Here is a 16841-nt window from a genome sequence, read left to right as displayed (position 1 = left end):
TTACATAAAAAAAAAACCTCATGAAGCAGCTGATCTATTTTTAATCCAACTGGTTTTGCTTGTTAAACCTGCTTCTCTCTGATCTTTCCACGTGTGTGAGTCTGTGTGTTGTGTGTGTATCTGTAAAAATGAACATGAGAGAGGAGACAGAGATAATAAAATAAAAAAAGAGAGAGAGAGCACAGCACGAGTCAGACTTTCTTTGTTGTTGTCTGTCAGTCGAATTCATTTCAGACAGGCTTTATTGGCATGGCATTTAATAAAGCCTTCCAATGCAGCTTGAAAACAGTAATTACGGCAATTATGATCCGAAAAGAAAACGCTTTAAATCAAGGCAACACGAAAGCCAAATACTTCAATTTCAGCGTTTTTTACTTAGGCTAGAATTACACCCTAACAAAGTAAGAAGTGTTGCAGTGTGAAAAAGATTGATCTCAAGTATCTGTTTGGTGTTCTCTGTCTTTTTCTTTCTACCTCTGCGTCTCTCCAGCCTCGCTTGTGTTGCCGCAAAGAAACCTGTTGACAAAGCTTTTGTGAACCTGACATCACAGAGTAAGAGTGCCATCTATCGGTCAGCTCTCCACAACCACCCAGGGGACAAAGAATCAAAGGGTGGGGGGAAGGAAAGTCATTTGGGAAAACCACACATGTGCACCGACCCTCAAACATGCACACACAATATGAAGACACAAACACAATGAGCCAACTCTAGGGCCGACTGATGTTTTCTTGGGGATGACCTAGATTGAGAGCAGCGTCACAATAGACTCCACTATTGCCTTCCGTCTCTCGTTGATTCAATAGGTAATCTTTCCATCGACTGCTCCATGTGATACCATCTTTGTGCGCGTGCGTGCGTCTGCGCGCGGATGCATGTCTGTGTTATCTGCAAGAAAAAGGACAGGCAAGAGATAAGAAGAAAAGACGGGAGAAAAGAGGGGGAATTAAAAGGCAAAGAGGCGAGAGGGATGAAGGTCAGCGCCATGAGAGAGGAGAGGGCAAGAGGTGGATGTTAGAGAAAAAGAGAGGGGGGGAGGAAGGACACTGTAGTTTTCCCTGCATCCTCTCCCGCTCTTGTTCTCTGTACCAATCTACCCCCACCTCCTACGAAAAAAATAAAAAAAAGAGCTGACAGTGGAGGCCGTGCAGCAGCCGAGGTGTCAGCGCTTTCCTTTGACCAGGAGTGAGGGAGAGGAGATAGAGGGAAATAGAAAAAAAAACATAAAAAGGAAGAAACAAAGAGAGGGAGAGAAAGAGAGAGAGAGAGGGGGGAGAGAGAGATGGGACATTGGGGTTGAGAATGAGTTAGCCCCTGCAGCAATATCGAAAGATGCATCCCCCTCTTTCTTGCAAGTTTTTACACTCATCCCTGTGTGTGCCAACCTTAGGCGGGTGGAGATAGAATTTGACAAGAGGGAAATTGATTCCCGGGCTTCAGATGCAAGGTGTTAGAAAGCTCATGTGGTGGGGATAAGGCCAATGCTGCGAGTCATGCAATAACACCTACATAATGCATTGAACACAATCACACATCCATCCCATGTGCAACCCTGAAAAGCTCACATCTGCTTATTCATGTATGGTGACAACACTGCAGGTGCATTGCTCCTTTTGTGTAACATTGTGTTAAATATTCAAACATGAGAAAACGATGCTCTGCTCTGAAGACTGTTCAAAAAACGTTGCGGATCATTTACAACACTCAAAAGCAAACTTGTCACCCTAAAGAAAGGAAAATCACATAACTTCTACTTTGGATACAGTGAGGGAAATCAACGGTTTTCTGGCTGTTCTCGCTGTTTCCTCTCCTGATTTTGGGAGGAGGGGAATCTTGGCAGCATCAGGCTAAGGAGGGATAACACACGAGGAGTGAAAAAAAAAAAAAAAAGCTGACAAAGTGATGAGCGAGCACACTTGAGCAAACTTATACCTCAAGCAGACAATAACACAACAGAGGACAAAAGAAGAGGAGAAGGGGAAAGGAAGAGTCATGGAGCGAACTCTTCCGAGACAGATCTGTCACTTGCAAGGATGTTGTGTAAAGGCTCCAAAGTAAAAGCAGGAGACGCTGTCAGGTTAAAAGAAGATTGTGAGAGAATGAGGTAAAGGAAGGGAACAAAAGGAATTATCCGCATTGTTTTTAATTGTCTGTTTTGTACGTATCGCCTTAGTTTTTTTTTTTTTGTGTGTGCTGTAGGTTACCTGCCACTTTGTGAACAGCATTCTTTGATTGATATGCAGACACACGTTTAAAAGCAGCGCTCCATAAAAGCCTCGTTGGTTTCTGGATAAATGACAGATCAGACACAGGGGGTTGGCCTCTTGGATTTCTTTGGCTTGATGAGCTTTCAAGTGTTGCTTTTTTTACACTAGGCTCCGAGACAATTCCCAATACAAGTCATACTGTATGTCCTCACACTCGCTTCTTTTTCTTCCCCTCTCTCTCTCTCTCTCTTCCATCTCTCCTTTGTGTGCAGCAATCAACTTGCTGGGTTTGAACTGGCAGCTGAAGCCGTCCGACGGCCCGGTGTTGAACAACGGACTGGGAGCTGGCCTGCCTGTCAACAGTGATGTGGCCACGCTGCCCTCTGGAGGCAGAGGTATGAACTACAGCACACATAACCCTCGTGGAAAAAAAAAAAAAAAAACTCACTATGCATGTCGAGTTACTAGGCAAAACTCAGGTCTGGGAGACGTTGCAACCTACTCTCCAATGAATGTGATTTGTAGGAAAAAAATGTTTAATTGCTTACTGTCACAAAATGCCAGAAGAAGACCAAAACAAACAATGACATATTCTACAAACTAATGATTTCCCTCTATTGCTGTCAAAAAAAAAAATGTTAAAAATGAACATAAATGAATGAAATCAAAGTGAGGGAAAATAAGCTTTTGGTTTACTTTGATTCAAAACCACATGCACAGCCCTGGCAGTCTAAATACTCCAGCATGCAAAGTGTGTATTAATCTGCCACTAAAAATAGTCCCCCAGCCGACGACTTGCTATTCTCCTAACCTAAAGCTTTATAGTCTGACCTATTTTTGAAGATTTATGTCGTCAGAAGGAACAAATTGACTTTGGGCTGAGTGCCACAGTCAGGAAAGTAAATTCAGAATGAATACTGAAAAAAAAACAGACCAACAACAGAGTTTGATTTGTTTAGTCACCAAAAAAATGAAACATTCAGTTACACCGTGCTTGTCCTTCAAGGCTTTTAAAGGCTGCCTCTGCTCTGTGTCATGTATTAAAACAGTCCAGTAGATTTATTTTACACCCAAACAGGCTCAAACCAACTATAATATTTTCATAATTCATGCCACAGTACTGGCTGTGCTATCAGTATGGGCTGTTTAACCACTCCGCTGAGTTGTGTCGGGCTGGCTTTATCGTCTCAGTCAGCAGCGAAGTAAAACACTGACTGCATAGCCCCCCCTCCCTTGTTTCTTTTAAGGCCCCCATGCAGTTCTCCATCTATTCTTCTCTCTCTCGCTCAATCTCGCTCTGTAACACACACAGCATGTACTATAGGTACGTGTGGGCTGCTGCTCTGTGTCTGTATTCTGTATTAATGAGAGGACTGTTGTGTTCTGTTCCCCAGCCGTCTAGGCCAGATGCTCTGCTGTTGTTCTTCTCGTTGTTTCTTTTACTTTTTCTCTGTTCTGCACACAAACGTACACAAACACATACACACACACACAGCCAACACTCCCGTCTTTTTTCTGTCTGGGGCCCCGACGCGCTGCTCTGTTAGATGACTGACCTGATTGCAGGATGCTTTGTGCTTCTGTGTGCGTGCCTGTCTGCGAGTCTGCTTGGACAGCTGTGCCCTGCAGTGCTATGATCCCGCTCTCGTTTTAGTCCAGACAACAAAGTCCACAGTCTTGCAGCTTCATTTTGCATCCCACTGTCGCATGTAACAACAATCACTGTTGCGTCAACTGTACAGGCACAGTTTGCAGAGCTAATGGGGCTTGTCCTCCTACTATTCAATGGCCATGAATTTTTACAGCAGATTATTTCCAGTAAACTGTGATGATGAACTATTGACTCTGACAATCAATGCATATAATCACAGATTATGCAGTTTCTTTTCCCCTCGCTCCAGGTCCGTGGGCAGGCAGGAACAGCAGTATAGACACAGGAAACATCGAAGTCGGGAGGCGAGTGACCCAGGAAGTCCCTCCAGGAGTGTTCTGGAGGTCCCTGCTCCACCTCAGCCTGCCCCAGTTCCTCAAGTTCAACATCTCCCTCGGCAAAGACGCCCTGTTCGGAGTGTACATCCGTAAGGGTCTGCCTCCTTCACACGCACAGGTAACATCTAGATCCAAGTAAGAGCAAATGTAGATCCTTCATCTTCTAAACCTTTAGGCTAATGGATTAATCTCAGAATTATCCCTTTGTCATTACCCTTTATCTTCATATTGATCAGCCAAAAAGGGAAGATAAATTATACAATTCTGGCCTGTGTCAAGGGACATCTTAAAATTCATTTGTGATTCATTATAACAGTTGTTTGAAAAAAAAAAAAACTAATTCAGTCTAGGATTTACCCTTAATTAAATTTCACAGTAATGTAAGTTTTACTGCCGCTTATTAATTAGAAACCATTCAATTAACAGCAGATTTGATTTTTAGAATGGAATTATTGCCACCGTTTCACTGGCTGACCTGACTTAAGCTGCTAAAGACCATGAAAGTTGTGGCTCCCGCAGTGCAATAAAAAGCACTTTTGCAATGTTTCCAGAAACGCAGAAAGACTGACAGCCCTCCAGGATCTCTCTGTTACATTCTTCATGCTTCTCTGGAGATTTCCAGCCACACGTACTCCCCTTACTTTTTAATCTCCCTATATATACAACTACGGGTCATTTTTCAAAGTCTAAAATGTGCCAGCGCAGCACTTCATAGTTGAATCATAGATTTTATACTTGCATTCACACTTTCATTCAACCTTAACCTCTCCCTCTCTCTCTTTCTTTCTTTGTTTCTTTCTCCTGCAGTATGACTATATGGAGCGCCTGGACGGGAAGGAGAAATGGAGCGTGGTGGAGTCTCCGCGGGAGAGGAGGAGCATCCAAACTGTGGTCCTCAATGAGGCGGTGTTTGTCCAGTACCTGGACGCTGGTGCCTGGCACCTGGCCTTCTACAACGATGGTCGGGAGAGAGAAACCGTTTCCTTCAGCACAAACGTCATGGGTGAGACTGAGGCAGCATTTGTGCTTGTGGGTAGAGGGAGTTGAAACAATTGAAGGGGCGGAAGTGAGGTTGGTAGGTAAGAGGAGCTTTAGCACCATCATTCAGAAAAACAGAATAAGTAGGGAGAAGTGGCTATTCGCTACAATTGATGCTGACTTAAGGAGTACTCCAATGATTTAGCATAGCACTCCTACAGTATAACACTGTCAGTCTCTTGATGGACAGGTTTTAAAAATATAAAAATGATGCTGTAGTAGCAGAAATCTTTCCTTCCTTCTCCACTGATGCCGCTTCCTTTTCAAAACCAAGTGGGTCTCATATGTTGCCATTTTATGCTAGCAACAACTAATATAGCCTTGAGCTACTAGCCTCAAGCAGAGTCCAGGAGCAGGTCACAGAGGTCTGCTAGGTTCAGTTCTTTCTCAAAAGTCATATTTTTTTCATTTTAAACTTGAAGTTTTCAGCCTCAATAGAAACTGACCGTATAGACTGTATAAAACATGGACGTAGTCTCAGTAGTGTTAAGCATTAGTTTCTGGAGATACATTATGAAGCCTTACAATGATGGTTGCCGTATTGGAAATGTTGACTCTCACCAACTCCCAGCTCATTGAGAAGCAACAGAATATGCATTTAGCTAGTGTCTAACATATTCAAAATGATGGAAAAACATTAACCATTTATAGTCAGTAATAGGATTTAGGTAAAGTCCAGCCTCCTGGTAAACAGCTACAACGTGTCTGACTGTGAGTCAAATCAGCCGCGCCCGTTGTGTGAAGTCTTAACAGTAAAATGAGGAGTTCTAAAATAATTCAACCCCCTTACAGTTTTTACCAACAAATAAATTAGCTTGATAAAACTGTATATGAAGCAGGCTGTTAACCTTTTTATTTCTGCTGTTATTAAGGACATTTAAATATTAGCATCAATGGAGACTTGCACATTGTCTTCAGTTTCTCAACACTGGAGGTTTCTGCTTGAAACTGACTCGTGTGACATCACCTGAGTCACAAACAGCTTAATACAATTTTCAAAGTCAGTTGAGTTTCCCTTTAAGAGGGACATGTTGGCATATTCGTCCCATTTCGTTGAAGTTTTTTTTACACATCCACAGGGTGCAAAAAACACACTACAGTGGAATGTGCACAATGTTGCCAATAGCAACACACAACTATTGCAAAATTGTCAAGCAGGCTGGACCGCTTAGTGAGATTTGTTATTGCCAGGACATAGACGAATAAATTGATAGAATCTATTCAAAACCCAAAAAAACAACTTGTTTTGTCAGAGTGTAGAATCACTTCCCTGGTGTTTGTTCATGTGAGAAGAAGAAAATAACAAACAACAAGAAAAAACAAATTGTCTCGTACCATATCTGAAACCAGAACAAAAAGGAATCCAAAGAAATACCAACACAACCATGTAATGTGGTTGTTGTTTTTTTTTTATTTGGTCCTGAAACAGCGCCCAAAATAATTCCAATTGTTTTGGAAGCATTAGTGTGAGAACAAGGAGGATGGATAGAAAGAGTCAAGCCGAGGGAAAGAATCCTTCACTGTCAATATCTGGCGCTGGAGCTATCTGCAGTAGAAGAGAAGGAGAGGCAGCAAGGGCAGAATTAGAGTGAGTAGTGAGAGGGGGAGCCGGAGGAAAGACATAATGGCGGGGGCAAAGCCAGAATGGAGTGAAGTGGAGTGAAGGACAGGAGGAGGAGGAGCTGAAGAGGGAACTGAAAGACAGGGTGGCATTAGGGTAAGAGGGAGACTAGGGGGGGGCCTGAGATTTTTGGTGGAAATTGCCGAGCACAGAAAAGGATTGAGGAAGTGTGAGAGGAAGGGCAGTTTGGATGGGATGAGTAATGCTTTGTGTAAGACGAGTAGAAGCTGGAATGAATGTGATGGAAGGCGGAATGGGTGAATTAAAAGTCCAAAATGCCTCCTTATGTTGCGCATTGACCCTGTTTCCTTTTACCAAACTCTTCCACTCTGATAAGTGGGTTAAGAGGCAGGAGAGGGTGGATGAAGCACGTATGCACCAGGCCAGAAACACTCTTGTAAAGTTCAGCTAAAAAATCTGCCTAGTTGCACCCAAAAAACACACCTGGATAAAGTATTAATGACCTTGAAGTGGCGCGAGTGAGGCAGAAACAAACAAAAGGAGTGCCAGGAAATAGAGGAGAAGGGGTGAAAGAGCAGGAGCAAAGAGTTCAGGAATACACGGTGGAGAGATATAACAGATGGGTTATGGATAGCATCTCAAAGAAAGGCTGATGCAAAATGCACCATGAAAATTCACTTTAAAGGAATGCATGGTATCTTGAAGGATGGCATTTTCCTGTTGATATCTGCGTGACAGTGGACTCAAAGCACCTTGACTCGATCCGCAGCATCTTAAAGAGTGAACCGTGCCAATTTTTTAATCAAACACTTTCTATGCCTGCCATCAAAAACTCTCTCACCCCTCCCCTCTTTCCCCTTTCCTCTGTCTCACTTTGTCTCCTCTCACAGATTCAGTGCAAGAGTGCCCGCGCAATTGCCATGGTAACGGAGAGTGTAATTCTGGTGTGTGTCACTGCTTCCCGGGATTCCACGGCATGGACTGCTCCAAAGGTATTTGCTGTTTTTTTGCAAATGTGTTTCTCCCATCGTAAAAAATAAATAAATAAAAAACTCAGTCGTTCTTGGCGTCTAATTAGACGAGCGGGCATCATTTCAGCTCTGTGAGCGGCGAGTAGAGAGGATTAGGAGCGGTAAGATGGCGCGTGGCCTTAGGTGGAGCTGAGACAAGATGACTGATGATGAATGGCAGCTCCCCCGGCTAACGTCTCCCTGGCTTGCTGCTCACCTGGGATAGACAGCTTTGATGAATAGTTTAGTTACCTCTGCCTGTAATTACTCTTCATGTCATTGCCACTCGCCAGCCCCTTAACCACTCTATTCACCCTCAGTGCGGGTGGGGTTAGGGGTGTGTGTGGGTGTGTGTGTGGGTGGGCGGCGTGGCTCTTCACTGCTTTTGAGAATCTCTAGAAAAAGGCTGCTAATTGTTTTTCCTTTTGTCACGCACTTGGCTTAATCTCCCTCCTCTTCTCCTCCCTGTCCTCCAGCGGCGTGCCCCGTGCTCTGCAGTGGCAACGGCCAATACGACAAGGGCTCGTGTGTATGCTACAGCGGTTGGAAGGGCCCTGAGTGTGATGTCCCCGTCACGCAGTGCATCGACCCTCTTTGCAGCGGCCACGGCGCCTGCACCGATGGCAACTGCGTGTGCTCCATCGGCTACAAAGGAGCAAGCTGTGCAGAGGGTGAGAGGGGGCGGGGTCATGGGATGGCGGTAATAGAGGATTTGTGATGGTTTTATTTGTGAACGGCCTATGTTTGTGGGTTTTTGACAAGTTCAGAGTGATTGTTTTTAAAAAGCACATTAATGTTTGCACCACAACAAACAGATTTTTACACATCCACTGAAAACGTACACACACTCCCCATAACTCGCTCTAGACAGCTCATCATGGCATAATCTTCCTCTGACTGAGTGTCCCTTCCCTCCATATACACAGATGAAGTATGGCATTGCAGCCAAACACATCAGACATTTTATTAAGGTATGAAATTGCTTCTATTGATCCTTGTTAAGAAGGATCAGGCCCCCACATTCTCTGTTATCACAAAGCTATAATAAAAAAAAGAGAGCAAAAACGAGGAATTAGAGATGGACTGGAAGTCAGGACAGCAATCAGAGGTGAATTTGTAAAAAAAAAAAAAAAAGAGGAAACTTAAAAAAGAAAGAAGAACAGAGAGCACAGTGTGCCAAGTGGGTGACGATGAAGAGAGGTAGAGAAAGACAAAGGGAAGAGAGGAAGCAAAATGAGAGACAGAAGAAGTCAAGGTCCAGGGCCGGAGAACAAGGTCAGCAGTTTCTCCTGCTCTTCATTTTTTTTTCTCTCCATCTCCCTCGCATCCAATTTTTTTTCCACCCTCTACTCTGGTCTCAAATCTGATATTCATCACAGCCGAGTCCCTCAAACAATTTACCTGGAGTGCCGGCGACATGAAAATCGATAGCTGTGATCCGCCGTTTCTGCCAGGCAAACAGAAATGGAGGGGACGATGTTTTGTGCGAGAGCGTGGTATTATGAACGTGTGAGTGTGTGTGCGGAAAGGGGAGCTTGCGGGGTCAATCATGCCTGGGGAGGTGGAGGAGGGAGAGGTGTCAGACAAAGAGGACAGGGGGAAAGAGAGAGAGGGGGAGAGAAAGTGGGAGCAACTGGGACAGAGCAATGAGAGGACGCCAGAGGAAGGGGGTGGGTGGGCGCTTTGCCGGGAGGAGGTAATTTGTCAAATTGGTTTTCACTCACTGCTCGGACTCGGAGCTGCCTGTCAACCTGGCAGACTGACAGTGTCAGATTCTCCCTCATGTATTAGCACATATACGTGCATGCACACTAATGCATACACAAGCACTCACACCCAATAATGTGTCAGCGCAGCTCACTGCTCTTTCAGAGTGGAATGCATTTGCTGCTCTGCCCCAATTATCGACTCAGCTATTCATTATTGTGTGCTTTAATTGCTTTAGTAATATGCCTGGTAATATTTTCTTTTATTTCATTATCTTTCTTTGCACACAAAGGATGAAAATATGTCCTTTGCCACATGCCTTTCTTGTTAAAAACCCATCATATTTCATTTAGTTTGAAGCGTCAGCTCTAATGTGACATTTCCTGTGCTCGTGTTGTTTCATGTTCATTTTGTTTTCTCTGTGTTCTTTTCCCACGTTGGTGCGTCTCTGGCTAAATGCAGTGGATTGCCTGGATCCTACGTGTTCCAACAATGGCATCTGTGTGAATGGGGAGTGTCACTGTAAGCCAGGCTGGGGAGGGCTGCACTGCGAGCTGCCCAGGGCCCAGTGCCCAGACCAGTGCCACGGCCACGGGGCCTTCATACCAGACACGGGACTGTGCAGCTGTGACCCCAACTGGATGGGACCCGACTGCTCGATGGGTGAGTGCGAGTGCAGGGATAGAGTTGGAGTAAAGATGGAGATTTTGAGTGTCATAATAATTAAAAACCAATCTCCTCTCTCCATCATATGTTGCAGCCCCGGAGGATTCATAGCTAATTAGCGTAGCATTTTATTTCATACTACTTTAGTTTTTAAACTGTATTTGTATGAAACTAACAAGACCAAAAAAAAAAAAAAACACTTAAACAAGCTGCAAACGAGGATACAGCAACTGTTATACCGGCTGAGCCAAATTGGAACTAACGGCAACAAACTGTGGCAGCTTGTTACTGTCAATGCTATATAAAATCATCCCTCCCCGTTGACTGTCGCCGACAGTATGGGCTTTTTTATGATTAACAGGGTAGTGGTTAAGATCCAAAATGGGCAAGGCAAGTCCCTTCTTCTGTGTAAAAAACATTTCATTACAATAGCTTGTTCAGAACAGTAGCAACATGTAACATCCATAAAATAATATAATAAATAATAAATGCAATACAAAAAAACAGTAAAGACAACAAAGGAAACAAAGAAACAGGAAGAATAACCACCCACATACAACACCAACAAACAGTGGTGAACATACCCCCGCAACTCGCCCACGGTTAAAAACATACACACTTACACGGGCAACCAAACATAAGACGAGGACAAAAGGGAAAAAAGTTGTTTTTTTTTCTTTTCTGCAACACAGCTGTGACAGATCTCAGGTCATTTGTTCCAGACAACAAGGACAGAGTAAAGCATCCATCCCTGATGTTGATCTTTAAGGAACTATAGGAATACTGTAACATAATGACAAAGACGTTCTGTTGTCTGTAAGCATGTCAGAAATGAGAAATGTTAGCCTCTCTCCAGGTTATTAACAGAATTGTATGAAGTGATTCTCATGTGAGTCTGTGAGGAGATTTCTGTATTGTGAAGCCGTTAATGACAACATGAACATTGCCGATGTGTTTGTGTTGTAGATGGTGTCACATGTAGTTAACCTAAGAGTGAATACTGTCTGTGTAAGACGGCAGGAGGAGAAAGTGGAAGACACCGTCTGTACATTAGGAACATAAATCCCTGCTGGGAATGATGTTCCTTCTCCTGGAAGGATTTAGACCAAAACAAAGTTATCTCTGGGAATATAGAGCTCATGATCAGACGTCTTTGATGATGAAAAACTTCAACCATATTCATAAAACTACCACAGTGAGAGAGACAGCCGCCTTCACCATGCCAGCCCTGCAACGCTTCCCATCTCCGCACATCAAACAGAGCTCCAGTATTAGTAAGAGAAGCGGTACTTAACTTTAATAAAGACAACATTGTTCTACGCTGCAGGATCCCTCAGCAAGTGTGCTTCTAAACATCTGTATATGCTTCATTCTGGCACAGCTGGGTTTCCTGAATACATGAGCGGGATTGTCACATCACACCACATGAGTCTCCCAAACAGCGATTGTAACGGAGGCTCGGGAAGCAAACCCTGTTTTCAAAAACTGTAGTCACTGATTCTGATTCAAGGTGTTTGTTGGAGAATCTTAATAACTTTAAATTATTTTATTTGTTATAGTCTAACATAGATTTTTATCTTCATTTGCAGGTTGAAACTGAGGGTTTAAAGTTTGTGTGTAGATGTCCTGGTAACATAATGTGTCATTTTTCAAAAATAATATTAAACTTGTTGTTTAATCAACTGATAGGCCTATCTAGAACCTAGACATCTCAAAGATTTAGACATTCCTCAACCTGCATGCGACACAGTTAGTGATATGTGTCCAATTTTTTTTTTTTTTTTTTTTTAAATGTAAACCTAAAAAGTTTTTGAATCTTTGGAGAATATTTTTAACAAAAATAATTCCTGCTCCCTTCAGAGGTGTGCTCAGTCGACTGTGGGACTCATGGAGTGTGTATGGGCGGAGCTTGTCGCTGCGAGGAGGGCTGGACCGGCGCAGGCTGTGACCAGCGTGTGTGCAACCCGCTCTGCATCAAACATGGAACCTGCAAGGACGGGAAGTGTCAGTGTCACCAGGGCTGGAACGGAGAGCACTGTACCATCGGTGAGCATCTCTTTGTATTACCCGTGTGTGTCTGTGTGTGTGTGTGTGTGTGAGGAACTGTGTTTGATGTGTGTCTGCTTGTCAACACTTGGGTGTGCACAGGAACACGAGCACCTAGTCAGACAAAAGAGGTAGCTTCTTTGGAAATGAGAAAAGGAGGCAAAAGGGAGACCTTGGGTAATTTGAAGAGGGGTGGGGGGCTGACGTAGGAGGTGGGCGAAACAGAGAAGAGAGGAGCAAGCTTGTTAGAAGAGGGGGTGGGAGGATTAAAAAAAAAAACACGGTTTAGCCGTTTTTAGGTTCCCTCTCAACTTGAGACCCCAGGAGTCTTACTTTCTGTGGCCTTTGAAACACCAAAGTTATGAGATGAAAGGTATAACTCTTCACCTCACTCTGATCAAAAGTATCTCTCTCACATTGTTCGTCTGTGTGTGTGTGCACACAGTTGTGCAAGTGTGTGTGTGTTAGTGTGTGTTTTATGTCAGTCAGTCACTGCCTCATGTTGTCATCACTGTCACTTTGGATGGATGAGTGCTAGATTTCTTTGATTCACCCACAGTGCCTTTAGATACAAAAAAAAAAGTCTGATTTTCTTGTCACCACAAGCACTGTGATTGCAATCTGAGACACACACACACACAAACACTAAAACACACACCAAGCCAAACACATATATTCGCACAGGGGAATAACAGTTTATGATCTCTGCATTTCCCCCCATCAGAAAGTAGGGCAGCTTTGACTGCAGCATCAGCCCGAGATGAAAGAGTTGTCAGGCCTCAGCTTGGCGCAAAGCACACTTCACTAGCACCAGAAACTCTCAGCGTTAGCTTATCCCCGACTTGCCTGTTGTTCATTTCAGCTCTGCATGATGTTGCCTGCATTTATATTAAAAAAAGAAAATACTCTCCCCCATCTCTTACCTTTTCTGCACGTTTTCTCCCACTGCAGACCATGGGAGCATGGTTGACAAAGCAGGTACCGTATCTGACTCTGGTGTTTTGTTTCTTAACCTGTGGTGGTAGAAGCTAGCTGCTGCATTTGTGGGGTTTTTTTGGCCTGGCTTGGCTCTGTAGACTCTGTGGTGCTATCTGTCCATAGATTAGGGTGCCAGCCTCAATGAGAACTCCCTAACGTGTAGCACACTCCTATTTACAGCAGTGTGCTACGCTAGGGCCAGCTGTCATTGAGCCTAGATGTGTCGTGGGGTACCATAGAGCCGAGTGTGGTATCAGCAGTGTGGAGGGGCTGTGCTGTGAATGTGTGGATGTGCATGCGTGTGTGTGTGTGTGTGTGTGTGTGTGTCTCCTCCATATTTTCAATATGGAAACACAAACCCATAATTCTCTTAAGGTATTCTAGTCATGATGTGCATAAACACAACTGCTTCACATGAGGGGGAAAACGATGAAAGCCGTAAAGAACTTTTGAGGTAATTGGTGAATTTCATAGGCCACTGATGCAAGGCCGGAGTGTGTCATCAAAACACACAAATCTGTTGAGTGTGTGTGTGTGTGTGTGTGTTCACGTTCGGGGTATTTTTCTGTTGAAGTTGTGGCCAATGGTAGAGCTGCTAATAAAATTATATTATGTGCACATGTTGGTGTTTGATTAATTCCAGATTGTTGTATCTTTTCATCAAACCCATCCCTCTCCCTCCTTAGCCGAGAAAAAAATAAAATAAAATAAAAGCCTAAGACTTTAGTCAGATCACACACAGATAAACAGAATCACGTCTGAGGTTAAGACATCGTCACAAACGGAGAAGGTTTGCAGGTCCAGGGTGAGTTGTCTCACACACGCACAGCAAGAATGCTTAATAGATAGCCCCGCAGCTGAACCTCTGTCGGAGCGGCACAGATTGCCTGACAGTACAGGTCCCCGGAGCACCGTTGAGAGTGTCCTCTCACCCTCCACGCTTAATGGAATAGCTCTCATTGTTTTATGAAGAGCCGGCCCAGAAGAAAAAGGTAAATCGCAGGGTTAAAGAGGGAGTTAAGACAGAGAGAGAGAGAGAGAGAGAGAGAGAGAGTAAAGAAGAAAACAGATGGAGTCAAAAGGAAGCAGGTCAAAGAACATGTGGGCTAAAACAATCACTATAATTTCAAAGGTAGCTTATTAGAAACAGGAGAAGCAGATATGAGTGGAGGTTTATCTGAGAGCGCGCGCAGAGTTATCTGGTTCATCTATGAGCTCCGGTCTGCGATTTTATGGCTGTGACCTTTACTTTATGACCTTTTAGAAGACACCAAGCTGGAAACAGGGAATGTGGTGAGACTTTTAGCACAAAGTCTTGAGACTCTGATTTCTTTATGCACTTTGTTCTCTTTCTCTTTATAGCTCTCTTTCACACTTTCTGCGTCCTTCCTTTGAGTTTTACAAAGTTCTCTCTCTATCCAGTCATATTCCCTGACAACCCCACACACACACACACCCACACACACACACACACACACACACACACACACACACACACACACACACACACACACACACACACACACACACACACACACACTCACGTAGAGCACACCACGCAAGAGAGTGTGTGCTGACCCATAACCCGAGGCAATTTCTTCTACTTTTTAAGGGGATTTCATCACAGTCCAACCACATTAGTGGGGAGGGTGGACTTAATAGTTTCTGAAATCCCACTTTATTCTAGTTAGTATGAGGGGGTATCGACTAGGCCATGGCATTAAAGAGAGAGGAGCCTCATGCCGGCCTGCCCAGGCAAGCCGATCAATGCCCACTATGGATTGTCCTGTCCGGGTGCTTCATAAGTATTTGGCTGCTTTAAATGGCAACTCCATTTAACAGGCAATCACCGCTAACTGCCTTTGTTCCCTGAGCTCAATACTAAGGGACAATCTATTCCAGCCTGACTGTTAATACGGCGTCATGAGCAGTCCCCTGATGCAGAAAATGGTAATAATTAAAGATAAAAACCTTTGATCTGATTCCTCTCGTTGAGCTGAAAAACATGGTTAAGCTTCTCCGCGTCCCCCGCCTCCCCACTCCCCTTCCCCTCTCCGCCTCTTATTTTGGAGTTCAAACAAGTTGGCTCACTGTCTCTTTCAAAGTCGTTTGTTGACTTTCCCCTCATCGCCTGGTGTTTGAGACATATGATAAAACGCCAATCGGGGTGAAATGTCTGTTAATTTAGCCGCTGACACCGTTTAGATTGCACTATTTGTATTCATAATGCATGACTTTATTGATGAAGCGATTTGTTAGAGGGCAAAATCCTACAGTGTAACTTGAGTGAAAATATGTTCATTAATCTGCCGAGCAGGACTCGATGAAAAGCATTTCATATTCATAATCTCTCACCGGGTTATTCTGTCCTTCCTCACCCAGTGTCGGCACACAGAGTGGGAAATGTCAGGTTATATCTCCAGGGTGTGTCGTACTGTGTGTGTGTGTGTGTGTGTGTGTGTGTGTGTGTGTGTGTGTGTGTGTGTGTGTGTGTGTGTGTGTGTGTGTGTGTGTGTGTGTGTGTGTGTGTGTGTGTGTGTGTGTGTGTGTGTGTGTGTGTGTGTGTGTGGCTGTGAGTAAGTGCCACTGCGTGCATGCACATATTGTTTTATCAGTCAACCCTGTCTTTTCCTCCATCTCCCGTGGGTAGACTTAAAAGTGTCCCATCCTGCTCTCTCATTTATTGAAAAGGAAATCACTGTGACAAGTTTGTTTGGGGCTCTTTGTGCTGCAGGAGAAAACATTGTCATTGTGTGTCATCATACCTTTTTCCCCTCTCTCCCTGATAAATTATAATGTGGAGGACACACAGCTGAGGTTCAATTTAGAGAAGTTGAGGAAAATGGAAAGTCAGGCCAGGAATTTAAAAACCTTTTTGAACAAATATATATATATTGATGGGAACATGGTCTCATCAAAAGATTGAGTATTAAAAGTTGTGGTAAGCTTTCAGAAACAAAGGAGATATTTCTAGGAATGTAGCCGATGTTTTTTTAACCCCAATTTAGTGCAATTACTTCTAATAAGAGCCCTCTCTCAGGACTCACATGATATGTTTAAAAGTCAAAGAATTTATTGCCAAGAGTGCAATGAGAAATTTGTAACTTTTAATTGGAAAGCTAAGTTTATTTATATCGCACCTTTCAGACACCGAGCAATTCAAAGAGCTTTACACGGACATAAAAAAATGTCATACATTTGACAAAATAATATGTGTGTGCATATAAGAAATACACAATTTATACACAGGGCATATACAATTTACACAAATTAGACATGTGTGACCAAGAAAATGTGTGAATGTGTGTACACACAAACACACAAACATACAGTATGTGTGCCTAAATACATGTGTACACGCTGACATGTCATAAACACCCCAACACAATATCAAAATGTTCTAAAAAATAATTCATAACAAGGTGAATAAAAAATTAGGTAAAAATTGATTCAAAGAGAGATGTGTTTCTACTAAAAATCATTAAATAAAACAAAGCACAGCAGGCTCATTGTTTCTATTAACAGATATGGTGAAGTGCCACAGTGAACGGAAACGTTTTGAGCCCTGATTTGAACGAGCCGACTGTTTTATCACACCTTTTATCACGCATAAAAAGCTG

General features: G+C 43.5%; 1 protein-coding gene across 3 annotated transcripts in view; it reads left to right on the top strand.

Moving 5' to 3' along the window:
- Positions 1-16841, top strand: part of tenm2a (teneurin transmembrane protein 2a) — a 112852-nt gene that overhangs the window by 72920 nt on the left and 23091 nt on the right. For 2 of the 3 annotated variants that reach the window (XM_061048953.1, XM_061048951.1), the window contains 7 exons: positions 2478-2600; positions 4086-4312; positions 5002-5197; positions 7705-7806; positions 8301-8495; positions 9994-10194; positions 12058-12243. In XM_061048953.1, coding sequence (XP_060904936.1) covers positions 2478-2600; positions 4086-4312; positions 5002-5197; positions 7705-7806; positions 8301-8495; positions 9994-10194; positions 12058-12243 — 1230 coding nt within the window. The remainder of the gene's footprint in view (positions 1-2477; positions 2601-4085; positions 4313-5001; positions 5198-7704; positions 7807-8300; positions 8496-9993; positions 10195-12057; positions 12244-16841) is intronic. The other variant, XM_061048952.1, reaches the window with a different exon arrangement.

Source organism: Labrus mixtus, chromosome 10 (assembly GCF_963584025.1).
Source record: "Labrus mixtus chromosome 10, fLabMix1.1, whole genome shotgun sequence".
Lineage (NCBI taxonomy): Eukaryota > Metazoa > Chordata > Actinopteri > Labriformes > Labridae > Labrus > Labrus mixtus.
The sequence above is the reverse complement of the archived record's forward strand: the minus strand, read 5'-3'. Positions and strand labels throughout refer to the sequence as shown.